The sequence below is a fragment of the Tachysurus vachellii genome, chromosome 2 (genome assembly GCF_030014155.1).
Source record: "Tachysurus vachellii isolate PV-2020 chromosome 2, HZAU_Pvac_v1, whole genome shotgun sequence".
In the NCBI taxonomy this organism is placed as follows: domain Eukaryota; kingdom Metazoa; phylum Chordata; class Actinopteri; order Siluriformes; family Bagridae; genus Tachysurus; species Tachysurus vachellii.
Genome location: NC_083461.1, coordinates 21323121 through 21350844, shown reverse-complemented (window position 1 = coordinate 21350844; position 27724 = coordinate 21323121). Strand labels below are relative to the sequence as shown.

Genomic DNA, 27724 nt, shown 5'->3' with positions numbered 1-27724 from the left:
AATTATTAAACACTAAAATCTAATGCCATTTTGTATTTGATAGCTAGATGACTGTGCAGAAGGGAAAGCGGATGACCATCTCTATCCAGGAGCACATGGCGATTAATGTCTGCCCTGGCCCCATTAGGCCCATCAGGCAAATCTCTGCCTACTTTCCCCGTCTGTCCCCTACATCCTCTGTCTGTGATTCACTGTCACCGAACCAGGCAGGGTTTCCGTCTACTGCACAGTTGGCTGGAGGAGGAGCATCAGGAGGAGGTGGACTTCTGTCCCCACTGTCTCCAGGGACAGCAGCAAGTGGAGGAACACTGTCTATGATGAATAGCATGGAAACATCTGTGGAGATTGACAGCTGTGACAGTGATGATAACAGTGAGTCTGATATACAGCATAAAAAACTTGCACAATCATGTTTTTTTCTGAAAAGGGATGCTTACAAAACTGGAAATTCTCAAAGCATGGACTTCACACCATCCAAAATTTTGATTCTGAAATGATTTTGATGTTTTCATCAATATGATGTTTTAATAGAGCAAAATTAAAAAATTAAAGAAATTAGTTAATAATATTTGAAAAATGCCCCATTTCCCCCAGATTTACAAATTTATCCAGGTAGTGGATATGTTTCAGGGATAAAAAACATGGTATATACTGTAGTACTTTCTATACTTTTTATGTGGTATTTAAAATACCTTAGTACAAATGCATTAGCTATTATATCACTGGATAAATTCCTTCCTTTCAGAAGGTCACAAGCAGTGGTTTTAAATGCAACTATTGGTTATAAACAAGGCCATAAAGTATGAGGCATACTTGTATTAAATCTGTTCCTGACTGAATTCTCTTTATTTGTGTTGCAGCTTCTTTAGGTACTCTGGAGTTTGACCTGCTCTATGAGTCATCCACAAGTTCCCTTCATTGCACTGTCCTTCGAGCCAAGGTAAACACCTGCTTACTGTCCTTCCTGAAGATAAACTATTTTTGTTATATCTGTAATATCTATTTTTGTAATAATGCTTACATCATTCTGTAATCTGAGCTGTCTGGACTAAGATAACTGTGGTTAGATTTATTTGAATTGGGGACTAAATTAAATGGTCATTTAAGAATCTTCACCTGGATTGTGGTGAGGTTGGGTTTTTACTCCTCCTCGAGCAATACTAAACTTAGGGCTTAACCACAGTGTAGATTGGTGATCTGTAGTGCATCTAGATTCATAAGCAAATACAAAATGTTGTTTCAGGGTGCTCATTCAGTGAAAAGCCTGCACTTTACACTTTATGTGGATCACTGATCCATTGTTGCGATCCCTAACAAGAATAACAACAACAGTGGATCTGGATCCATGCTTAAATAGTGTACATAAGCGTATACTTCTGGATCTGGAATCTGGGATTATTCCAATAACCAGTTCAGTCAGTCTACAATCTGTCACAGTCTGGGTAGGAGGGAGACAGACCCATACGCAGGATTCCCGAGCGACGTCCACAGCCTAACAGGAGGGCCGAGCGACGTCCTCAGCCTAACAGGAGGGCCGAGCGACGTCCACAGCCGAACAGGAGGGCCGAGCGACATCCACAGCCTAACAGGAGGGCCAAGCGACATCCACAGCCGAACAGGAGGGCCGAGCGACGTCCACAGCCGAACAGGAGGGCCGAGCGACGTCCACAGCCGAATAGGAGGGCCGAGCGCAACCCCCGACACACCACGGGCAGACCCACCTCTTGGGAACCAGGAAAAGGGGAGGAAGGGCGGGGAGAAAAAAAAATCCTCCACAAAACAGAAAAATCCAAAGTGCAAAACACAGGCCTGCAACACCCCCGTGGACAGGAAGTGGGGCGGCGTCTTCCACGGAAACCGAAAGTGAAGCGACGCCCCCCACCGGACAGGTGTGGGGCGATGTCACAGGACACCGAAAAACAAAACAAACTTGGGCTGGTGACATGGCCTGCAACCAGGAAGTGAGGTGGCGCCCCCTGCGGAGAAACCGGAAGCGGAGCGGCATCCCTCACCGGAAAAATGTGGACCGATGTCACCAAAACCGCGAAGTCCAGGAAAAAAAAGGTCCAATAAGAAAAAGGAAAAATGCTCCCACCATTGGCGGGTCCAAGCTAAAGCTATCCTGCTGGGTCCGAGTTGTTGGCGAATCATTCTGTCACAGTCTGGGTAGGAGGGAGACAGACCCATACGCAGGATAGCTTCAAATGACAGGGGTTTAATAAACAATACAAATGATGACAACGGTTAACATGACTAGACGTGACCACACACAACTTATGACGCACACTAAAATACAGAAGACAATCAGATACAATTAGGAACAGGTGTGGAGACAGATAGGAACAGACGAAGGCAGGGCAGACACATGACAACAACAATAACAGAAGCACATGGCCAGAAGTCCGGGCTGATCCCTGACACAATCTACAGTGGTTATCTATAGTGCAGTTCAATTGGATCTGTGGTTAATTTGGATCCAGCCTAGATCTGTAAGTAGCTCACCCACCCAGCCTATGGCCAGCCTGGGTCTATAGAGGTACCCTCCTCATACTATCTCAGGGAAGTTTTCCTTGCAACCGTTGCCTCTTGCTTATTCATTAGGGATAAATATAAATTTTAAACCTTGTAATTAAGTAAAGCTATCTTAAGGCAATGTTAATTGTTAAAATCACTTTACAAAAAAATTAAATTGAGTTGAATTATATGTGTGTGGTGGAAGACTGGCACAATTTCAGCAGAGCTTCAGGCTTTTTCGTTTTTTTCCACTGTGCTTTTCACCAGACTTTATAAAAACTATTAATCCACAGGTGATGTTTAACCATGACCTAAAGGTACATAATCCCATGACCCCTCTCAGGTCAGGGAGCTGACTCATAACCCCTAAAAGGGGCTTCTCCCTATATCTTGGCAGGATAGGCAATCTGTGACCCCAGTCTGTGGATCACCTCGAACTTAAAGTGGCTAAAGTGTCGGATAGTGAGTAATCCATGCATTGACATCTTTCAGTTGACATCAAGTGGAGCCACTGGATCAGGGGTGGTTGGAACACACATTAAAGGGGATGCCCCAGTAGCGGAGTGTGAAAACCCCAATTTCACACTAATTTTTATCATGCTTATACTCTTTAAATAAGAACTTCTTGTTAACACCTTCGATAATGGAGTCAAAGCAATTTGCATCAATTTGCATCAAACTTAGTCACTTAATACCCCGGTACCTAAAAAGACACATATAGACTATGAGAACCTTGCTAATTTCCGTCCTATATATAATCTCTCTTTTCTTAATAAACTTTTAGAGCGAGTTGTTGCTACTCAGTTAATTTCTCATTTAACTGAGAACAATCTCTTTGAGCCTTTGCAATCAGGCTTTCGTAAATTCCATAGTACAGAAACCGCCCTGGTCAGGGTTACAAATGACTTGTTAACTGTCATGACTTGTTAACTCAGATTCTAGCTGTCTTTCAGTTTTGATCCTTCTTGATCTCAGTGCCGCATTTGACACTGTTGATCATTCAGTTTTAATTTCTCGTCTTGAAACTTTTTTTGGTGTCTCTGATACTGTTTTAAATTGAAGTCCTACTTCAAAGATCGGAAGCAGTTTGTTGCCATGGGTGGATTTAGATCGGAGGTTAACGTTGTTCAATCCGGGGTACCTCAGGGATCAATCTTGGGCCCTCTGCTTTTTAATATTTATGTTTTTCCTCTTGGCCAGCTTTTGAGATCACTTGGACTAAAATTTCATTTTTACGCAGATGATACGCAGATCTATATTCATTTTAAACCGTTTAATGAAACTGTGCCTGTTGATTTCCTTTCTGAATGTATTTCTAAGATGAAAGAATGGATGACAGAAAATTTTCTTTGTCTTAACAGTGAAAAGACTGAGATTATGCTTGTTGGCTCACCCCACCAACTACGCAAAGCTGGGTCAGTCAAGCTAACTCTTGATGGTTCAAATGTGGAGTTTCAAACAAAATTGAGGAATCTAGGGGTAATTTTTGATGCCAATTTAACGTTTGAGCCACATATCCAAAATACGGTTAAAACTTCGTTCTTCCATCTCCGAAATATTGCCAGATTGCGTCCAATTCTGTCATTTTCTGTTGCTGAGAGACTGATCAACACTTTTTTGTTTTCCCGTATTGATTACTGCAATGCCTTGTTGGCTGGGGTGTCTAAAGCTACCTTAAATAAATTACAGGTAGTGCAAAATTCGGCGGCGAGAATACTAACTAGAACAAAGTTAAAAGATCACATTACTCCCGTTTTGGAGTTAGCTCCTCAATATTTGGCTGATCTTTTAATTGCTTATATTCCATCTCGCGATCTTCGTTCTTCTGAAACTGGTCTTTTAACTGTTCCTTTAACTCGTTTAAAATCGATGGGAGATAGGGCCTTCTCTTCACTAGCTCCAAAACTGTGGAATTCATTACCAACTGAGATAAGGCAAGCAACATCTCTTGGCACTTTTAAATCTCTGCTTAAAACTTATTTTTTTAGGGTAGCTTTTAATTTGACTAATTGTAATTTTACATAGTGCTTGTTTTATTGTCTATTTTTGTTGCCTTAATTTTAATCTTTATATTATGTGTGTAATTTTGTTGCTTTTATTTTGCTTTTGTAAAGCGCTTTGAGATGTTCTTTTAAAGGCGCTATAGAAAATAAAGGTTATTATTATTATTATTATTATTATTATTAATAGACTTAAAAAAACAAACAAAAAACCCCCAAAACTTTGCTTTTAACTTGACAACCTATACTCTCTGTGATAGTGAGATGTGGTCTCTACAGGGAATCAGGAGTGAACCCTTAATGGACCTCACATACCGCAAATAACAGGGGTTAACATCACTTATTCCAATACCATAACTTCATTGTACATTGAACTTATCATATTTTTCTGGTTTGATTAAACTGTTCATCCAGGCCATTTTTGGATGATAAACACTGGTGCAAACTGGTTTAATCCCTAATAATTTGAACGGTTAGTAAAGGGTACATTCCACTCCAGTTGGAAACTCCAGCGGTGTCCTTAGTGGCAGCTGCTGCGTGGCAACCTGGGATTCTGCCGATAACAAGAGGTTGAGTCAGAGAGCCCATTCCTCCTTTGTCCATTCTGAGGCATCTTACGCATACTTAAAAAACTCCACTGAATTGCCAATAGAGGCCATCTTGGCAATGGTGGCAGACTTAGGTGGAAAGGTGGTGGGCTGCAGCAGCTTCTGGACTGCCTATGGGTCCTGTGAAAGGGCTTAAAGTTCATTGTGCAGGTCAAGGAGTGCTGGAGGAGTGCTGGAGGTTTTGGGTTTGGTGGAGGCTCACAGGGGACTTTAAAATTGACTGTGGAGGCTTCCATGGCACTGTCTGAATCTTTCATAATCATAGATTTCAGCAGCACTGTAGAACACAGTGTATATATGTAGGGAAGAACATTCAAAGAAACAAACCTGCTGTAAGCAGACTTATGGTATTAAGACCAAGACCAATCATCATGTATTGCATGCAGGTTTAATCCATCGCCTCTCCATTCACAGCAGATGCTTGAACATGACCCCTGGGTCAATAATGAATTCAGTACGTGCCACCTGAATGCATAATTAGTTTGAATCTATAATCCATCTAGGTCTATAATGAATTTGGATCAAAAGTCCATGTGTATGAAGATAATACAACAATACTGCTGATCTGAATGTGTGTACATATATATATATATATATATATATATATATATATATATATATATATATATGTATATATATATATATATATATATGCTTTTCTAGTCTGATCTTAGGAATACCCTCTATCAGTGTTTCTGAAACCAGTCATCAGGGTTTCACAAACATTGCAGTAACCCAATGCACACAACAAAGGAACAATGCAAAATCTAGACAATCTGGAGGGCCCTGAGGACTGATCTAATAACCATTCGCCAAAATATACATTGTTTTGTTTGTAGAAATCTCTCACCATGTAATGCCTACAGTAAACTATTTGAATGCTGAAAATTGACATGTGATTAGACCATGCTTGAAGCCAAACTCTGTAGGGATATATTAGTAGCGTGATTTATGCAGGGTCAACAATATCATGATCTCATTTAGAGCCAAGTGCTTTTCACCAAACATAATAAAACTAACCCTTTGGAATTCAGAAATTCAGGTTACATGGCCAAGGATTTGAAGGTATCTTTATTTCCTTACTCCATCAGTGAAACCTAGATAATAAGAGCAAACAGAAAATTTCTATACATACCACAACACCAACATTAAATTCTAGATAGAAAGAATTTCACATTAAGGAAGTTTATGTAAATCATTCTGAGATTAATGGACAGTGACAAGCCAAATTTACCTGATGAATGTTATTTGTGAATTCAGATTGACAGCCCTGGCGTTTTTGTTCCAGCATGCTTATCAGTCAAGACGTCTATCTGGTAATACATGTCAACCTTTAAGTACCGTGTCCTTTGAACAAAATGGGGAAGGAATACAAATTAGCAACAATCTGACACCATTACCGTATAATAAAGAAGACTAACTAAGTACTTTAAGCATAAGCACAGTGTCACTGAAGTTGAACAGTGAGGAAGCTCATAGATATGGATGAATTTCTGCCTTCGTGATGAAATCAATGTTCTCCATGATGCCAGACGAGCAATTTAGAAGACGTGTTTATACCACAGTACTGTTGAATTCAGAAGGCGTTCGTTAATATTCTACATTAATGGTATGCATTTGTATGATGGATGCTCCAAATAAACAGATTATAAAAAAAAATACATAAGGTTTTCACTTTCTCACTAACATGATACACTGCATTTTTTGGCTTCAAGATAAAATAGTGGAGCTTGTGTGAATGTAGCTGCAATATTTTTAGTGATATGGACAATGGACAACAATTATGATGTGTCCTTTGTTAATAAATTAGAAAAGGTATGTTGGCAAATTGATGAGGCAGAAGACAGATAAAACACATTCAGCAGCATGGTTATTATACTAGGACAGAGTCACCCACACAGTGCATTTGTTTATTCATTGCTCCCCTCTGCAACTGGGAAAATGATTTGAATTTAGTCCCCAGATGCTAGCCTACTTTGGGGATTTGCATGGTTTCACTTGCCTTCCTGTCATTTCTAATTCATGAGAAATACTTTCTTAATATGAATTTCCAATTTCTCTCATGGAAAATTTCTCACTGCCACAGTTTCATTACAGGTCTCAGAAACAATTGAGACTCCCATAGATATGGGAGAAAAAATGTGTAATATGGTTGTACTTGAAATTCAAGTGTCTTTTTTTTCCCCAGAAAATCTTTTTCTATTTTTCCCATGATAAACCATGTGACAGCTTCAGACTGCAGATCTTAAATCTCTACAAAATCTGACAAGAATTACTACAATGCACAATAGAATATCTTATTGCAATCATAACGTATTATTCTATGTACTGACATATGGCACGACTGTTAAGGGTGAACAGCTCAGTTTTAATGTGTGCATGATTTCAGATCAGGAGAAAGTATATATACAGTAAATATAATTCCAGTTGTGCTCAAAAGTTTGCATACCCTAAAAGAAATGGTAAAACTGCCATTTATTTAGAAAATATGACTGATAATGCAAAATATTTTTTCTTATTTAAATATAGTGGTCATGTGAAGTCATTAATTATCACATAGTTGTTTGACTCCTTTTTAAAACCTAATGATAACTGAAATCAACTAAACAAACCTGATCAAAAGTTTACATATTCTTGAATGTTTGGCCACATTATAAACACAAAGGTTGGCACACAGAGGTTTAAATAGCTATTAAAGGGAAGTTTCCACACCTGTGACTCATTGTAATTTAGTGTCTGTGCATAAATTGTGAGTTTCTCAGCTCATGAGGTGATGCACTGATTTGGCTGGATACTGCACCATGGGGAAGACAAATGAACTGCCAATGGACCTGTGTAATGAGGTAGTTGAACTTTATAAAGAAGAAAAGGGATATAAAAAGTTATATGAACACTTGAAAATGCCAGTCAGTACTGTTCAGACTCTGATAAAAAGGTGGAAAATAAGAGGTTCTGCTATTTTCTGATACTAAGCCAAGGTCACCCACTACTGCCAGAAAAATTGTTTATGATGCAAAGAAAAACCCAAAACAACTTAAAGAGAAATACAGGCTGCTCAGGAAAAAAAGTGTTGTTGTTTTAATAACTAGCACAATAAGGATGTACTTACAGAAATGACCTGCATGGTCATGAAATAAGCAATTACTATGCCCATGCCACAAAAAAATGCATGCCTTCAGTACACCAGGCAGACACCTATCACCTGGAGCAGTCATTTGGAGTGATGAGATCAAATTTAACTTTATAGTCACAACTGGAAACACTGGAGTTTGGAGAAGAGTCAACAAGGTCTACGGTGAATAGTACACCATCCCCACTGTAAAGCATGGTGGTGGATCTCTTATGTTTGGGGCTGGGTGTGCTCCAGTGGCACAGTGAAGTTCACACAGTGAATTGCTGGCAAGATGAATGCAGCATGTTATCAGGAAATACTGGCAGGCAATTTGCATTCTAAAGCATGAAAGCTGCGCATGGGACATTCTTGGATGTTCCAACATGACAATGAGAAGGTCGACCTTCCAATTGCTACAGCAGAAAAAAGATAAAGGTTTTCTGGAGCGGCCATCACAGTCTCCTGACCTCAATATCATGAGCCACTTTGGGGAGAACTCAAACTTTCAGTTTGTGCAAGACAACCAATCAATTTACAGGAACTGGAGGCATTTTGCCAAGAAGAATGGGCAGTTATACAACCTGAGAGAATGACGGACAACTAGAACGTACATTTCCTGAAGAAAATGTGAATGGTGCTTGCACGTGGCAAGTTCCCCTCATTGTGCTGAGTGTTTTGATATGTCACATGTCCATGTTGTGCAAATTTTTTATTTTCAAGTGAAATCACGTGATGTCACGTTCATTCATTCATTCATTCATTCATCTTCTACCGCTTATCCGAACTACCTCGGGTCACGGGGAGCCTATCTCAGGCGTCATCGGGCATCAAGGCAGGATACACCCTGGACGAAGTGCCAACCCATCGCAGGGCACACACACATTCACTCACGCAATCACACACTAGGGACAATTTTTCCAGAGATGCCAATCAACCTACCATGCATGTCTTTGGACCGGGGGAGGAAACCGGAATACCCAGAGGAAACCCCTGAGGCACGGGGAGAACATGCAAACTCCACACACAAGGTGGGGGCGGGAATCGAACCCCGACCCTGGAGGTGTGAGGTGAACGTGCTAACCACAAAGCCACCGTGCCCCCCGTGACGTCACGTGACTTCATCAAATTACACATGAGGAAGTTCCCCTCATTGTTCTGAGTGTTTTGATATGTCACATGTCCATGTTGTAAAAAGTGTTTTTGATTTTGCATATTTTGGGGCCGGGGCTGCGGCACAACCGGAAGGCCAGTCGGTACCACCCTAAAGGAGCTGGCCGAGTTTGGTGTAGATAGCTCAAAAGCTTGCCGAGTTATAAACCTCCAATGTTTATAATGGGAGTCTATGGGAAAAAAGGCCACTTTGAGACCCGGTACCAGAAGTACCGGTACTCGGATCACTTATAAAAGTCATAGCACACCTCTCCTCAATGAGCCGGTCCGGATGTGTATGCAGGATAGTAAGAATGTTGCTTTGCAAGCACCATTAATTATTACAAACGACTGCCATCATTGATGCTAAAAGGGGCAATACACAATATTAAGAACTAAAGGTATGCAAACTTTTGAACAGGGATTACTTTCTTATTTTCTTTTTTGTTATGTTTTGTTTGATTGTGCCATTCAGGTATGCCTTTGATAACTTGAGTCCTATAAGACATAAAATACACTTGTTTTGCCTTCTCACTTCTCACACTGTTTTCTTTTAAAAAATGGTACATACAGTACAGTATCTTGCAAATTCTACCAAGGTATGCAAACTTTTGAGGACAACTGTACATATGTACCAAGACACTGCAAAAGTTTCCTGGAAGTTCTCTGTGACACATTTCCAATGTTTTCTTAGCACTCCTGATGAACCTTTTATAACTTTCTCTCTCTTCATCTCTACGGTCTCTGTGTTCCAGGGTTTGAAGCCCATGGACTTTAACGGTTTAGCTGACCCTTATGTGAAGCTCCACCTGCTTCCTGGTGCCTGCAAGGTCTGCTCTTCTTTTACTATTTCCTGTCCTGTGCTGATAAACTGTTGCCTGGGATAATCTGTAGCTGTTATTTACATCACTCATCCACAAATCTCCTCAGGATGAAAATATATAGTAACAGAGAAATATTTTCTCTCCTGGTTCACTACAGCCTTAAGCGATAGAGATGATCTTTTATAACAGATATAATATATAGCTCTCAAAACCCCTGAAAGTGCCTGCAAATAGCCTAAGGATGTTAACTATTGGAAAAGAGACACATTTTTCTTCATTTTCTTAGACTTTGTTTAGGGTCACATTGGTGTAAATGCATTTCGGATGAACAGATATTATCCACACCTTCTCCCAATCTCCCAATGTTGGAAATTCTATCTGACTATAGAAATGTTTTATTACATCAGACACACTTTTACTGTTTTTTTAGTTAATATAATTAATTCTGATTATTTGCTAGAAAACAAGATCTTAGAAACCACAGATTATTTATAAACCAGTCCAGTTTGGAGGAAAACTTTGACCATGATGGCTCTGTCATTAACTGGCCTGCCCTTGGCTCCTCCCCTGAGCATGGGGCAGCATGATTCCGACCCCAGGGAGCCAATTTATTACCACTAGGTGCATTAATATCTCTATGGAGCTAAATAAGCATGCTTATAAGTGAGCATGCTTCATTAGAATAGTCTAATAGAGCCCATATCTATGAAAGTGAGGAAATTAATAAAACATCAACTTATTTATGTAAAAAATATATTTAGCATATAGTATATACTGGGGCTCTGCCCGAGCTGGTGCTACAGACAAAGCAGTAAATATTGCAGTTTGTTAAATTGTTAACCATTTCTTTCACTCTTTTACCTGAAAATACAGCAAATGACACTAACAATAGAGTCAATGTAATTCATCTATGAGTTTCAAATTGAACACAATGTTTTCATTGTATGTAGTAATATTACTTTGACTTAACGACCTCTGATAACCTTGATTAGCCATGTGCAGTCTTTGTTCACCATGCCTCCTAATGAGGACTCTGGTTTCATCTGGCTGGTCAGATGAGGGCTTCATCCCTCCCACACAGCCTATTTTTGGGCATGTGAGCACACATTCTGGGGGAATAGACTACTTCCTGTTCTCCAAACTCAGAGCCAAATGATGAAGCATGCCAGTGTTTTTGAATCAGTGTACCCACTGCTATGATGGGCATAAAATAAATAAATAAATAAATACACTGCCACAGCTTAATTTGATGGACCTGGTGGAGTTTTGCTGCACATGGTGTGACAGTGAAGAGGAACACACTGTTTTTTGTCATCTGTGTCATAATCTTTTCAGAGCTTATAATAATAAATTGGTTTTAAAGACCGTTGTTTTGATTCGGCTCATTTTATATCACAAGCGACTGCAGATTAAAACCTTTACAATCTGCCATCTGTTACCCTTGTCATTTTAATTAAGGAATTAATCACTGTGACTGTTGCTATTAGAGTAAAATACTAGGTGGTGTGATGAAGCACAAACACTGATAACTGAAGCTGATTATTTTCAGCAACTTCAGGCTGATAACACTGTATTCCTGTTTTAAGTATAATTTAAACATAGGGCAGCCATACAAATTACAAGATTAACTAGACATAGCAGTGTATGCATCCCTGCCCACACTATTTATATACACTTACATTTAATGTCCTCAAGAAAGCTTGTTCCTTTAATATACAGTTGCCTGAGTCACCTCAGGCTTGTGTTGTAAACTTTTTCCAGAGAAGACCAGGAGACTTGGATATCCTTGTGCAGTAGTCTTTATTGTAGATACACGATGAAATGAGTCTGCAAGTCAGAGCGTACTGGCATGGGCACTGCAGTCATCAAGTCTGACTTACAGTTGTAATACATTGTAAATATACACATTTATATTAGGATGCAACAGCCCCCACACCAGATCCTGGAATTTCACCCTTAATCCCATTAACATAACAGTCTTTCTCAGACCTTGAATCAAATGGCCACCTTAAACAATGGGACAAATGGCACAAAGAGACAGATGATATCCTGAGTTACCTTGCCCCTTTCCTTTCATATTAATGAGATACAGGATACAAGTCTAATGTAAAGTTTGAATTTAACTAACATTGTAACTTGATTTGGCTTCTACATGATCCACAAAAATATGCTAGAACTAAAAGGAAATAAAACAATGACTTAAAATTATTTTCCCACAATTCCCCCTTTGAGAGTTCTAATAACTCTCACAATAGATTTAAGTAAATAATAATAAAAAAATTAAAATCATGCTCAGTTTTCTATTTCCAAAATATATCTGGCATGAGTGCTGTAACATAGAGCCAGTATTCTTGCAACTTTGAGTTGCAGGCAGAGTTGCTTTTTTTTTGGTGTGCCTTAATGTGATTAAGGGTAATAGTTCTTTGTTGTTTTCTGGAGTTCAAAGCTTCTGCAGTGCACATTGTAGCTTGATATATGATGTCCCTTTTGTCATCAGGTAAATGAAGACAGTAAGAATTGTTGTTGTCTGCCAGTCCTCAGCAGTTGTTCTGCAGATGTCTTCAGATGTCAGTGCTTTGGTGCTTCTGTTGCCTTGGTTGTCGCAGTGCTTTTCAGTCCTTGTATCTGTAACACAAACATAAGAAGGCGAGCAAGAGAGAAGCAGGAGAGCAATATTTCCTACAGTTTATATTCAGGATCTATGTGATCGTATAGTTTTTTAGTTTACTTTCCCTAATCTGCAGTGTCATGACACCTAAGGACCAGTTAGGTAGGGATAAGCTAATAAAAGGGGAATTCTATAAGGAAGTCTTCACCCCCGGGTTGACCCCCGAGGCCTACTGCCTTCGGTTCCTCCCTGGGCTCCTTACTGGTCTGTGTGTCCTAGTCTATCTCTGCAGGTGATGGAACTACTTTACAGTGTGAGACATGAGTCCAACTTTTTCCTTTACATAGTAGCATTCTGGCAACTTCCTTCACTACTTCTCCTGTAAAATACGTCCTGTTTGCTCTCTCTACTTGACCTGATGCTTGTGGTCTATATGGACAATGAAGAGCCCACTTCATTTTAAGCGACTTTGGGCAGCTTCTTTCAATGATTTCAAAATCTACAACTACTGAGACATGAGTCTTTCCCTTACATGGGGTCATTGAGATTTAATCTACCTGTAAGTGTTGAAAAGGCCTTGGTGGGGTTGGGGTATGTGCTGCTGATGGGATGTTATTATTCTGTTGGCATACAACAGTGTTTGTCTGGCTCTGTGGCTATACCTCTAAAAGCTGGATTCCAGGATTCCACCAGTGATTTGACAAAGGTTGAATTATTACTGCTGGACTAATGTGACCTAAGTTATGTAACTGCTGAGCCAAATATGGCAGAAGTGATTCTGGTGCCATATATTTTCCCCCTTTGGTCCAGCAGCCTGTAAAATCAAAAATGGCTCCCTTATCTAACCATTTCCATGCTTCATACATTGGAACATCTTTGTAGATGTCTGTTAGAGAGTCTGGAGGTATAATGTCATTCTAGTACCCACTTGCACTGTACTGTATGAACAGGCTTTTTTAGCAGCTACGTCTGCAAGAGCTTTACCCTGAGATTCTGCAGTGTTAGGTTTGGAATCTGGGAGATGACTAGAAGCTACTACATCAGATACAGAGGTCATTGCTTTTCCTGCTCTCCTATTCCCTCCAATGACTTGAGCTGAATCATCAACAAACAATTCAAAAACCACATTATTTAGCGGAGTCTCTGCAATAGCATTTGAAGATGAGTTCGTAAGCATAACACAATCATGAGTCATTTCTTCATCCTCTAAAGGAACATCAGTCATTGCAGACATCACACAAGAGGATGGGTTAGTGACAGGGGCATGTTCCAAAACCAAGTTGATGGCTGTGAGAGTAGTTAACCAATTTCCCCAACAGGAGGAGGTGATATTAGCTTGATTCTTTGATGTGGATACTGAATTTGGGCACCTGACTTTTATTGTTTGGCCTAAAACTACATTTGTACAGGCCTGAGCAAGCTGTCCTAGGGTTTCACTAGAAAGAGGATGGACTACCTCTGGGTTATAAGCAGGCTGGGTGGGAGAGGGGTTATGTTGTAAATTTCTTCTGCTTTCTTGCTGCTTTTTCCTACAATCTTTTACCCAGTGCCCTGATTTTCCACAATAGTTACATGTTCCCTCTCTCTTAGGGAATCTGGGTTCTTGCCTAGTCTCTGCATAGGAATTATTTAGCGATGCTGCAAGTGTTCTGACTTTTATCTTAACATCAGAATCCCTTTCCCAGATGGCTAACCTGTCCAAGTTGCTTTTCAGTGTTTGAATAGACCAAGTAAGGTCTAAGAAAGGCAGCGCATTCCTGTACTCTGATGAAAGGCCATCAAACCATGCCCTGACTAATGGTCCCTTATCATCCAATACATCATCTGGACTGTTGGCTATTCCACTGTATGCAACAGCTGATTGAGAAAATCTTTCAGTGTATTCACTTACAGTTTCTTCCTTTTTCTGCACACAGCTAGTGACTCTGGCCCAGTCAATCTTTGGCCCAATAATATCCTTCAGTATCCTAAGGACTCCTTCTCAAAACTCATCTTTTCGGGCATGTTTGAAATCAGAAGTATACACTGTACTTTCAAAACACTTAAATTCTGATTCTGTTAACACCTGAGACATAAGTTGAGTGACCTCCACTAGAGACATAGAGATGCAGTTTTTTTGCTAATGCTCTCCTAAATTCAAAAAAATTAGAATGTGCTGATGGCAAACTTTGAGAAAGTCTCTCTATTGCTTCAGGCCCTAAAGCTTTATTGACAGTTTGCACTTGTAATACTGGAGATGGGCAAGGAGTATTTTCTACCTCTTCTATTCTACTTTGAACCCTTTTTCGAGCTCCACACACAAGGGCATTGACTGGCTGATCAGTAAGGTCACTAAAGGACACATTATCTCCCTCTTGGTTATACAAGGAATGCAAGTCAGGATATACATTAGTGATGGAAGATAATCGTGCACGTAATTCTTTGTTTTGCTCTTCTAGCTATGCAATACGTTGGGCATGCTCTTGTGCTGAGGTAACACAAAATTCCATGTGGCAACAGATAATTCCTTTGACATTTTTCTTTCTGATACAAGCACCTAGCACCTTTTTGCACTCTTCAATAGACCATACTTTGTCTGGATGAATGCCATATTTCTTTGTCAAATTCTGTCTTACTGAATCTGTAACTATAGCATTCATTTGCTCTGCCAACATTGATTTGAACTCTCCACTAGTCCACAAAGGGTTAGCTAATCCACCTTTTTCAGTAGTGAGGATCAGGCTTGCATTCTTTGTAAACATTTTGATTGCAATGGGATTTCTCTTTTTAGACAATCTACTGTTAGTTTCTCTAAAGTAGGGACTGACCCATAACTTTTTCTTATTTCTAGAGGATAACACAATTCTTCCCTGGTGTACAGGGGATAAACCAAAACTCTTCCCCGATAAACAGAGGATACACCAAAATTCTTCCCCGATCAACAGAGGATAACCCAAATTTCTTCCCCGATCAACTGAGGATAACCCAAATTTCTTCCCCGATCAACTGAGGATAACCCAAATTTCTTCCCTGATCAACAGAGGATAAACCAAAATTCTTCCCTGATAAACAGAGGATAAACCAAAATTCTTCCCTGATAAACAGAGGATAAACCAAAATTCTTCCCTGATCAACAGAGGATAAACCAAAATTCTTCCCTGATCAACAGAGGATAAACCAAAATTCTTCCCTGATCAACAGAGGATAAACCAAAATTCATCCCTGCCTAAACAGAGGATAGCCTAAAATTCGTCCCTGCCTAAACAGAGGATAAACCAAACTTGTAGTTAACCCAAACCCTGCAGCTGTTTGTTAACTCTTCCCTGACAAAGCAGAGGATAACCACATGTGTACTGGTCTGTAGGTTATTTGGAAAGAGTGACACTCACCAAACCAAAGTTGAGTTGGAAAAAATCTGGTCTGTAGATTGAAGTTTTGAAGAAGTTTAGTGAGATGAGAAGCTCTATCCGGGTCACGGCACCATCTGTTTTAAACATTTTCCAGAGAAGACCAGGAGACTTGGATATCCTTGTGCAGTAGTCTTTATTGTAGATACACGATGAAACGAGTCTGCAAGTCAGAGCGTACGGGCGCTGCAGTCATCAAGTCTGACTTAAAGTTGTAATACATTGTAAATATACACATTTTAGGGGCAGTCCCTTCAGATAGAGACAAAACACTCAGGTGACAATCAAAGCATGAAAGGATGCAACATCCCCCACACCAGATCCTGGAATTTCACCCTTAATCCCATTAACATAACAGTCTTTCTCAGACCTTGAATCAAATGGCCACCTTAAATAATGGGACAAATGGCACAAAGAGACAGATGATATCCTGAGTTACCTTGCCCCTTTCCTTTCATATTAATGAGATACAGGATACAAGTCTAATGTAAAGTTTGAATTTAACTAGCATTGTTACTTGATTTGGCTTCTACATGATCCACAAAAATATGCTAGAACTAAAAGGAAATAAAACAATGACTTAAAATTATTTTCCCACACTTGCTTATTGGGAATAAATACGAACACATTTAAATATAAGTCTAATATTATTCTTGAATTTTTTAAATTATATTAAACTTTGTATATTAAACTTTTTGTATTATGTTTTTATGTTCTGTAAAGCTGTCCATTGTTAAAAGCACTATACAAATTAGAATTGAAATGAGGAAAGAATTGTGGTAGCTCAGTGGTTAAGGCGTTGGACTACTGGTCGGAAGGTCATGGGTTTGAATCCAAGGTCCACTGAACTGCCACTGCTGGGCCCCTGAGCAAGGCCCTCAAACCTCAGTTGTATAAATTAAAATAAAAATATAACTCACTCTGGATAAGGGTGTCTGCTAAATGCCAGAAATGAAAAAAATGCTCATTTTCAAAAGAAATGACACTAAAACTGAAGCGATGACAATGCAACCAAATAACATTAAAAACATCCATCTATTAGAATATGTAGAAAGAGCAGTTGAAAGAGCAGTTACTATGGAAATGTAGGTATTATCTGAACTACTGTTAGGGCTGCTGTTCTAGAAGATTAATCACCATAAGAATCCAGAATTCAACAAAATTCAATAAAAGTTAATCTGTTCCTTCAAAATGACCAATTTATTTACTATAGGCACTTTCGAGGAGAATTGAGAAGCAAGCTATTGTGAGATAGTAAGCTGGTCATAATTTTGGATCGTCCTTGACCAGAAGAATAATCACAGAATGCCAGCCACACCATTTTCTGTAGAAAAGTACCAAAGGCGACTAAGCAGGATAATGCATGGTGTCTGTTGGCTTGTACTTAATCTTGAATTGTGTTTTTTTGTTTATTAGAGAAAACAATTGTCTCTGCTCTGCGGAAGAAGCACTGTGGCTTTTTACTAGATTAAAACCATACATTTTATTGAGTAATGATTTCAAATGTTAGTTTTTCTTCAGGTAATCCAGTTGGAGATTGTGGAAAAATTAATTCTACCCATTTGTTGATGTTTTTCTGTCCAGGCGAACAAGCTGAAGACTAAGATTGTGAAGAACACCCTGAACCCGGTATGGAATGAGACTCTTACGTACTGCGGTATCACAGAGGAGGACATGTACAGGAAAACTCTCAGGTAGCATAAATATAACCCTCTATATATCCGGCATTCAGGTTTCTTTTCTCTTCTCTGTGGTTAGCTGATGATTACCACATTGGTCTGTATACCATGCAGCTTGGGCTGTCACTCTGAAAAACCTTATTACTGCTACCAGTGATGGGATCGAGGAAAAAAAAAAACACCTTGTGTCTGGTATACTTGTGTTGGACAAGTCCATAAATAGATGTATCCCATATGTTGGCCATTGGACTTTTGGTTCTCCAACTTTGGATCAGTATCTGCTTCAGGACCAGCTGGTCTCAAAGATGTGATGCTAAAGAAGATACGGAAGCAGGACTTACTTTCCATGAGGTGAATAGCATACTGATATCCCAGCAGTTGAAGCTGTTGGCTAACAAACAGGAAGTTGTGAGCTCAAACATCAGAGTGTTCAGCCATTAAACAATACCTTTAGCCCTCAATGTGCTGTTGTGCTTCTAATGCCAGGCTTAAAAGCTTTCTTAAATGAATGAAACATCTGAGCTGGCTTGTAAATTAATAAGTTAACTTAGATTTGATTGAAATCATCCTGTATATACAGATCTTCTTTATATAATAAATAAATTAACATAAGCAAAACAAATGATAAAAACTGGTTTAAAGCTTATAAATTCTGAAAAAAAAAATCTGTCCAGCACTTTGCAAGGATGCCCTTTTGTTCAATAAGAAATAGGCCCTGTCCAGCACTACTACAGCATTGTTCCCAGCATATCCCAGACATCTTCAAAATGTCTTTATTATAGCAACAGAATTCCAGAACTTTGTTTAAACACCCCACTGACCACTTTCTGACCTCTGAATGTCAAATCTAATGACAAACCACTAGGCCAGCTCCTGTTTATCCTAGCTCTGCTCCCATGCAAACACATAAGCTTCCAAAAATCTGGACATGCTGACATGATGTCCTTGTGTTGGTTTCAAGATGGACAGATCAAACACTGGAAAAAAAAAAAAAAATGTGTGTGACCTTCATTACAACTTAGAAACACAGTGAGGGATCCTAATCCTACTCATGTTCAGATGCTGATCAAAGCCACTGGAACAGATTGACTGGTGGCATATTCTTGGATGAATATTGGGTTCTGAATGCAGGTTGAATGCATGATTTTTTTTAGATCACTAACTATGACCTATGACTATGAAAGGACTACATACTTCCTAGAATGTATTCCAGAAGTCATCAAAGAAGATGGCTAAAGATAATAATTTTTTTGTATGGTCATGTTAGATTATGTGGAGCCACACATACAAGTAGGTAAAATATACACAGGTTACTATAAAAACGCTAATGTTGCGCTATTGTTAGAACTGCTGGAATATAAAGCTAATTAAACCCATCTAACCAATCATAATCCAGACTCCATGATACTATGCATTGGTGACAGTTCTTGCCTTAATTGCTGTCAAGGGAGTTGTATGAAGCCTTCAGAAACCCTTCCTTTTTCTGCTTCACTCATCTTTCTCTTATACTATCTGTTCTCTCTCTCTCTATCTCTCGTCGAACTGTAGTGACAGATTGAGGTCACAGTTACTTCTGAGGGGCATTTTATTTCACTGACCCTCAGTGTGTCTCTGTGTGTGTGTGTCTCTGTGTGTGTGTGTGTGTGTGTGTGTGTGTGTGTGTGTGTGTGCGTGTGTGCATGTCAGACAGCTTGGGGCACTACAGAATATTCAGAAGATTTTATTTCAGGTGAAATGGGTAGACTTGGCTTCTGGAGATAGGGTGTCCTGACCTTATGTAAAAAAGATACAGATTATTTAAATAATAATGTTATATGAAAAAAAAAGATGGCAATTGAAATAAATCTAGATTATGACTGCTTTATAGTGTAGTAACATCCATACTAATTACTCAGCAGCTTCTAAAATAGCACATGATCCAGCACATTTTTAATCATGATTTTAATTAATTTTTTCAAATTAATAAATTAATGACATTAATGGTTTGAAAAATAAGCTGAAAAATAACTCAGTAATCAGCCTTACTGCTCACTCTTTTACATTCAGTTTTAAAAAACTGGTTTAAATATAAAACTCAGCACATGTTCCATGACCCCACTGATTGGTTTATATGAAGAAAATTGATTTTTGATACGGTTTTGACAAGTATCAAACAACTGAAGAAAATAATAGGATGTTTTACTGATGCATTCTTGACTCCACTTGACAGTTCACCACTTTTCTACACTTTATAAAAATGCTTTTACCAGATGATCAAAAGTTCAGCATGTCTGAGAAAATCACATCAGAAAGGTCTACTCAGCATACAAATATCCACCTTCACACTCCCTTATTCATCTCAAAAATAACCCCTCTGCAGGAGAGCGATCACTTACTTTCATGTAAAAGTTGAAGGATTTTTCTTGCTCTATCCTCACCACCTTTTCAACTCACTCTTTTTCTCATAATGAATCTCTCTCTCTTTTTCTTTCTTACTTTGTGAAACCATGTTTTCATGTTCCCCAGGAATGACAGGATGATGCACAGCAAATTACTGCCCAGTCTTTAAACCACCATTGCTTTTGCGTGATCAGAGAGTTCCGGAAAGCTGATGACAAGACCCAATTTTGCCAAATACATTGAAAGAGAATAAAAACGAAAGAATCAAGGAGACTGTCTGCACAAAGAGGATCATTAATCAGCATCCAGAAACACTTAAAAGATTTTTTTTTTCAATAAGCCTGCCTGCACAATATTTTCTCTCCACTACATAATTCTATGCTTGTTCAGCCTTTTTCTAATATACTGTGATGATACCTTTTATATATCTTAGTATTCACTTTCTGTCTGAAGTGATTACTTCCATATCAGCTCCACATCATGTAATGAACTGAAATGGACTTAGTTTGGTAAATAAATGATACAATAGTGTTTAAGTGGTTTGTTGGTTCAGTGTATCAGTGTTTCTTTGATTTAATCAGTCAGGGCTAGAAAAGAATATCCTTTTTATAAAAAGCATAAAAGAGTAAATGCAGTCTTAACAGGTGAAACCCAGGGCTCAAACCAAGAGTAGAAATTCAAAGCTAATCATTTTTTAATCATTCAATCAAATAGGGCACACATGGGCAACAATACACATCTGTCAGTCACATGTTCTAATATTTTTGATCATCTGATGTTCTAAGTTTTTCAACACATCTAGATGTAAATATCAGGAAATGACAGCTGAAATTCCGATATCATTTTCATCTTTTGATCTCAAACCCAAATGCCAAGAAAACAAAAGAATTGGCTTTGTCGTTCCAACACTTGCAGGGGGGACTGTACATATATCTTGTACTCAATTGAAAAAATAATTGGTATTGATACACCCTACACATGAAGGACAACCTTATTGCGTTTTAATAAAACAAAACAAAAAAACAGCCCCCATGCCCCCTGTGATTATCCCTGCAGGCAAGCTCTGCCATAGCACTGGAATAGTAAAAGCATGTTTTATTTTAATCACGTTCCATCCAGCCCTGAGGTTTGGGCATTAATGACAAGGAAAAGCTGTTGTTTTCTTACTGAGCCAAATTATTTTCATTTGTGTCACACAGTGAGTCATTACTGCAACCTAGTTCAGTCTTGAAGAGTCTGTGCATGAAGCTTTGGTTTTCTGAACACAGTGAATAATGGGCTTTTGTTTGTTTAGATTATTAATCTCACTTAAGCACTTAATCGAGAGTGTTTGCTTGCTTACTTGCTCTCTCAGGCTGCAGAGAATGCTTGTGGGCCTTCCCATAATTGAGAAGTGAAACAGTAATGAAAGGATTTCCTTTTGTACTGTCTGCTACGTTTACGGACAGTGTTTATGTGATCCGATATGACTGCTTGTGTCTTACATTCTCTCTGTCTGTCTGTGTGGCACTATGTCTGTCTCTTAGAGTGTCTGTGTGTGATGAGGACAAACTGACGCATAACGAGTTCATTGGCGAGTTGCGTGTGGCCCTGCGGCGGGTGAAGCCTGATCAACCCAAGCACTTCAATGTCTGCTTGGAACACCCACCTCCTGTGAGTGTTTGTAGTGTGTATGTGTGTGTGCATGTGTATGTATGTATGTGTGTGCACATTTGTGGAGATTTGCAATGCCCAACAGCCTCAACATATGAATTATTCAACCATTTAACAAATGATCAAAGCAGTGTAGGCAGAGAGATTGAAGACCTTTGCTAATACTAACATAAACCGCACATCTTTTCTTCATTTCTCCATTAAACTTCAATTATTTTATTATTAAGTGAGAGCATTATATGTGGCTCTATATTTTTAATATAATTTTACTTTTAAGAAAATGTTTTCTAAGAATCTTTCTAATAGTGTAGAAATATTACCATTAATTATTTACCATTATTATACAAAGAACATTTGAGACTATTTCTAAGAGTCTAGAATAATTATCTATCCAAAGAAACCTTGTGGAATCTCTTTTTCCATTAAATGTAAGCCTATTGTATGGTAGTAAAATTATCTCTCTTTCCCAGCTGGCATCTCCTACTGCCATGACCACAGCACTGCGAGGGATCTCATGCTATCTACGGGAGGTAAATATCCATTCTGTTTCACCTCCTCTGGTTTTGTATCCCCATAAGAATTCACTCAGCTTAGCTTTCTCACTACATGAGTATGTGTGGAGCTCATGTTCACTGAGTAGGATACTGAGTAGGAACAATTTATAGAGAGAAGATAAGTGTTGGTATTAAAGCATCTCTAACAGTAAGAGGAATTTGTCTGAGGAATGTCTTAAATAATGTAACAAGAGATGATGAGGACTCTGATGAAGAACTACTGGGAATAAATTGCATCTTTACATTGCGCTAGTACTTTTCTCTGTGCATGGCTACCACAAAAAGATCTCTGCGCTCAGTGTTCCATCACATGTGAAACTGAGAGCACATGTGCATCCTAAAATATCTTGCCCCTGGAAGGCTATAAATACACACATCTGTATGTATGTAAGTGCTGCCTGTAGTCATGAGTGACTCATTCTCCACTGCTCTCTTGTTTTTGTCGCTCTCCTTTCATTTGTTTTCTCCTCCTCCTCTCTTCACGCTTCTACATTCTTCTGTCTTCCCCTGCATCTGCCTGCTGTCTGTCTTTGTCTGCTCTGGCCCTGTGACAGCATGACACTAATAAGCTACGTAACCAGCTTGTTAGACAATGACGTTGACTTGGATTTGAGTGCAAATAAACAATGTGTTCAGTAACATATGGTTCTCCTGTGGTGGGTAGGAGTGGGGGATTGACTAGAGCAACTGAGCGAAAACATTGAACAGACATTCTCTGAAACCTAAACTAACATTTTCCATGTAGCAGTATTCTTCACCTAACATCAATATTCTTAAACAAACAACACTACATTTAATTTTTTTTATCAAACACCAGCATTAACCATCAAACACCACCATTCACCATCAAACACCACTTTTCACCATCAAATACCAGCATAAAGCATCACACACCACCCTTCATCATCAACCATTCACCATTAAACATAACTGTTCCAATCAAGCAACAGCATTAACCATCAAACACCACCATTCACCATCAATCACCATCAAACACCATTCACCATCCAACAGCAGCATTAACCATCAAACACCACCGTTTACCATCAAACACCATTGACCATCAAAAATTCACCATCAAACACCATCGTTTACCATCTAACACCAGAATTAACCATCAAACACCACCATTCGCCATCAAACATTCTCCAACAAACACCATCCTTTACCATCTAACACCAGAATTAACCAACAAACACCACCACTCATCATTAAATATTCACTAACAAACACCACCGTTCATCATCAAATATTTACCATCAAACACAACCGTTCATCATCGTCAGCTATCAAACACCACTGTTCATAATCAATCCTTCGCCATCCAACACCACCATTTGATGTGTGTTTTGGATCATTAATTTTATGCTGAAAAGTCAAAGTCCTCTTTAAATGCCAGAAGTTTTCTGTGCCAAAATTGTCTGGTACTTGGAGCAATTCATGATTCCCACCAGTTCCAGCTGAAAAAAGCAGACCCAATGCATTATGCTGCCATCACCATGAAGATGCATCCACATGGGAGGCTGGATATATATATTTTTTTAAAGTTTAGCCAGGCATGGATGTCTGTTTTCATAAGAAAAGGCATCTTTGCTCCTTTTGGTCTGTAGCTAAGATAAATACACTGTAGCGTTCACATGTGGGGAGAGTCCAGTACTTGCCAGAAATTGCTGCAGTTCAGTTAATGTTACTGTGGGCTTCTTAACACCTTCCCATACCAGATGCACTATGTTCCATGGTATATCTAATACACTGGAAATAGTTTTGTAGCCCTCTTCTGAATGACAACTTTGAACAGTAAGTTCCTGGTGATACTTTGAAAGCTCTTGTAGTAGAAAACAAGCAAGAATGTCAAGAGTTCATCAAGAACAGCTGAGAGCTAAGTCACTTCAGTTGTGTATTCATATGTATTTCATGTGGGATTGATTGGTGGATTCGGAACAGAGCCGCATTCTCAATTCTAAAATGGTTTGAGCACTTATGCAATTAGGCTATTAAGGTTTCTTTTTCTCTGAAATGTGTCACTTGGGTTGTCTTTGGTACACATTTTATACCACAAAAGCCTGCTGTTTTAGCAGTGGTGTATAGACTTTTTAAATCCATTGTATTCAATTTTGTTCCATAGCATTTGCATTAGTTTACCCTTTCATTTCTTCATTCTCTTTGTGCCTTTAGGGGTTATGGTACTAAACATTACTGTTTCATAAGGTTCCAGAAGGAACCAAGGGAGATCATTTTGACAGTGCCAAAGGAAAAGAGATCAAAGAAAAATAAGAAACCACTTCTTTTGTGATTAAAAACAGTCTAGAAACCCTCAGCTGAAGGTTGTGTTTGCCTTTGTTTTGTTAGTTTGCCCATCTTCTCCACAGAATAAAGATTCCAGCAAATAAAAATCATATAGTTTTTTTTTCCACTTCTAAACTTTCTACTGGTTTGTTTTTCTAGTGCTGAAGTAACTCACTCTAACAAGCCAAGTTTGTGAAGTTGAAATGATTCCTCTGGAGGTAGCAGGTGTTTACTGCTGAGCTCATTACTGCAGTCCTGACGTTTATTACATGGGATTTCAGTGTTCAAAGTTCATTAGTACCTTCACTGACTACAAATGTAGCTCATGCAACAAAGCTAAAGCTGTGGCAGCATTGACAATGTCTGCATATACTGTCTATTACACTGAAAAATGAGATGACAACTCCTACTCAAAAAAGTAGACCCCCCCCAAAGTAATTAATTGGCATATAAAACAGTATGAGGACCTTTAATTATTTAAGCCCATATTTCAGTCCATTTAAATTGAACTATATAGCATATTTATATTTAAGCCTTTAATTATATACTTAATTACTCAACTAATAAATGATGAAACCCTCTATAATATCACACCTCTTAAAGTAAATTTAAAATAGTTTGTTTTAAGACAGAACAATAACTAAGTAAAACATTTATTATCGAACCAATTAGGTAAGTAAATACTCCACTGCACTTGCCCAGTCTGTTGTTGTTTTTATTGGCCAGACATATAATTCTTTATGATAAACTTGTGGTAGCTAGTTAGTTAATTGCGTTAATTTGGATTTAATATGCATGAGATTGAACTTGGCCATAATTGTAAAAGTTATTTTTGGCACAAAATAATGGTTCTAGACCATTTCAACTGGGGGGGCCAAGCTGGGGCCAGTTGTATTGTTAGAGGGGCCAGGTACATTTAGACCTTATTGTTGTCATATCACTTTGTGCACTGCACTGCACTGCAGGCATTAACAGGCGAAATACCATGTTTGCAAAAAGATCAGCAAATTCATCTAGATTTAAGGCCTTTGCCCTCCTTGACTCAATACTTAGAACACCTAAATTGCTCAAATTGTCATCCGGTCCGTCATCAGAGTTCTTGGGTATATATTCATCATTGGTTGCACAGGTGGTTCTTCCCGGGATTTGCTGATATCTGCCAAAGGAAAATATATATACTGTATAAAGTATGTATACCCTTTTCATTTCAGCAAATAGTTTTCATTTACATAAATATTGAGAATTAAGTTTTAAGTGCACGTATTACTTCATCTGTCTATCTTAGTATTTTTCAGTTTTCCATTACTTGCTGATGAGAATGTATTTATATATGCATATTACCACTCTCATTTTTACTCTGTGTCATGTCTTTTTGTTGTTATTACTACAATTATATACAAAAATAATTTGTTGGTATTACTATTACCTGAACTATCTGGCTCTGTCTCACTGTCTACCTTATCTTTTCTTTGGAAGAACGACATGATGTCCTTCTATCTCTTCATTTTGGTGAGAAGTATAGAGCAAAAGCAATGGGGACCAAGAAGCTTATGAATTAATTTACTGAAAATAACTGACTTGCTAGGTAACTAATAGGGATGAGCGAGTACAGCATTATCTGTATCTGTTAACCATATGAATTATCTGTATCTGTACTCGGAGTGGGTGGGGCCTAACCCGGAAGTAGGGGCTTGTCTTGAAATGGGCGGGGCTTTAACTGGTAATAATTAATTTGTAATATTTATAACACAAGCTTACTACCTTTATGTTTTTATGAAATACAGCAAAAACGTGTCAGACACTCAGTGTCTGGTTACTGGTTAGCGACAGCTGAAGGTTTAAAAAAGAAAAAAATCTCCGACAGGCAGAGACGCAATGCGAGTCGCATTCTACCAAGCAAGCACCACGTCTGAACGAACCCACGTTTACCAGAACTCTACTGGTTAGTAAGTACGTATTATTAACGTTACAACCCGAAGTAAAAAGCTGAAGAAACCCTAAACGTTAACGGAAAAGACCCGCGAACCCAAGTGACTGAGGGAGAGACAGAGAGCTGTTCTGTGTGTGACTGTGAGTGAGCAGAGCGAGACACAGCAACGCAATACATCTGTATGTGTGTAGGGGTGGAGCGCTGTGACTAGCCTATCACAGAACGCTGACACAATCAGCTACCCAATGATGATTTTCATTCAATCCGAGCACAGATATTGACTCGTATTACTCGTATAATACTCGTACTCGGCAGAAGTGCTTTATCCGTACCGGATACTCATTTCAGCCGAGTATCCGGCTCATCTCTAGTAACTAACTCAGAACCATCCCTTTTCAAACTGCCACAAACTAACAAATGGCCAGGTTGAGATTAGCACTTAAGTAAAGTTGGCCGCATATTCACAGATTGGAGTTTCCCGAGTCAATAACTCCTGAGCTAAACGCTGTTACTACACAAATAACACCTCTTTTTTTATAGTAGTAATGTAGAGAGGCAGCTACAACCCAATTTTCCTCAAAATCAGCTTTCAAAATACAAAATACACAAGTCTCTATGTGCGAACACCTAAGAGACAGATTCCAAGGGACCGTCTGCAAAGTGCAAAACCCGAAAAGCGAATACTAAAAAACAGTCAATAACTTCACTGTAATACTCACTTATGTCCTGATAGTTATACAACACTTATGTGGGGGAAATGTCTTTTTGTTTAATTTTTATGATTTTTCATAATAAAAAAAAATCAATAACTTCACTGTAATACACTAAGTTTTGTAGTATAACTATCAAGACATAAGTGATGTGTGATCTGAATTTGGTGACAGTACAGTGTATTATTACAGTGAAGTTACTGACTGTTTTTTTGTATTCGCTTTTCGGGTTTTGCACTTTGCAGACGGTCCCTTGGAATCTGTCTCTCAGTCGTCTGCACAGAGACTTATGTATTTTGTCCACCGCGGAGGAAAGCTGATTTTGAAGAAAA

At 38.8% G+C, this 27724-nt stretch overlaps 1 protein-coding gene across 1 annotated transcript in view; it reads left to right on the top strand.

Moving 5' to 3' along the window:
• The window catches only part of LOC132860054 (double C2-like domain-containing protein alpha), a 37746-nt gene that overhangs the window by 5435 nt on the left and 4587 nt on the right, over positions 1 to 27724 (top strand). The window contains exons 2-7 of the mRNA XM_060891107.1: positions 44 to 372; positions 861 to 940; positions 10139 to 10213; positions 17786 to 17895; positions 21786 to 21912; positions 22383 to 22442. Of these exons, the coding sequence (XP_060747090.1) occupies positions 48 to 372; positions 861 to 940; positions 10139 to 10213; positions 17786 to 17895; positions 21786 to 21912; positions 22383 to 22442 (777 nt within the window). The 5' untranslated portion in view covers positions 44 to 47. The remainder of the gene's footprint in view (positions 1 to 43; positions 373 to 860; positions 941 to 10138; positions 10214 to 17785; positions 17896 to 21785; positions 21913 to 22382; positions 22443 to 27724) is intronic.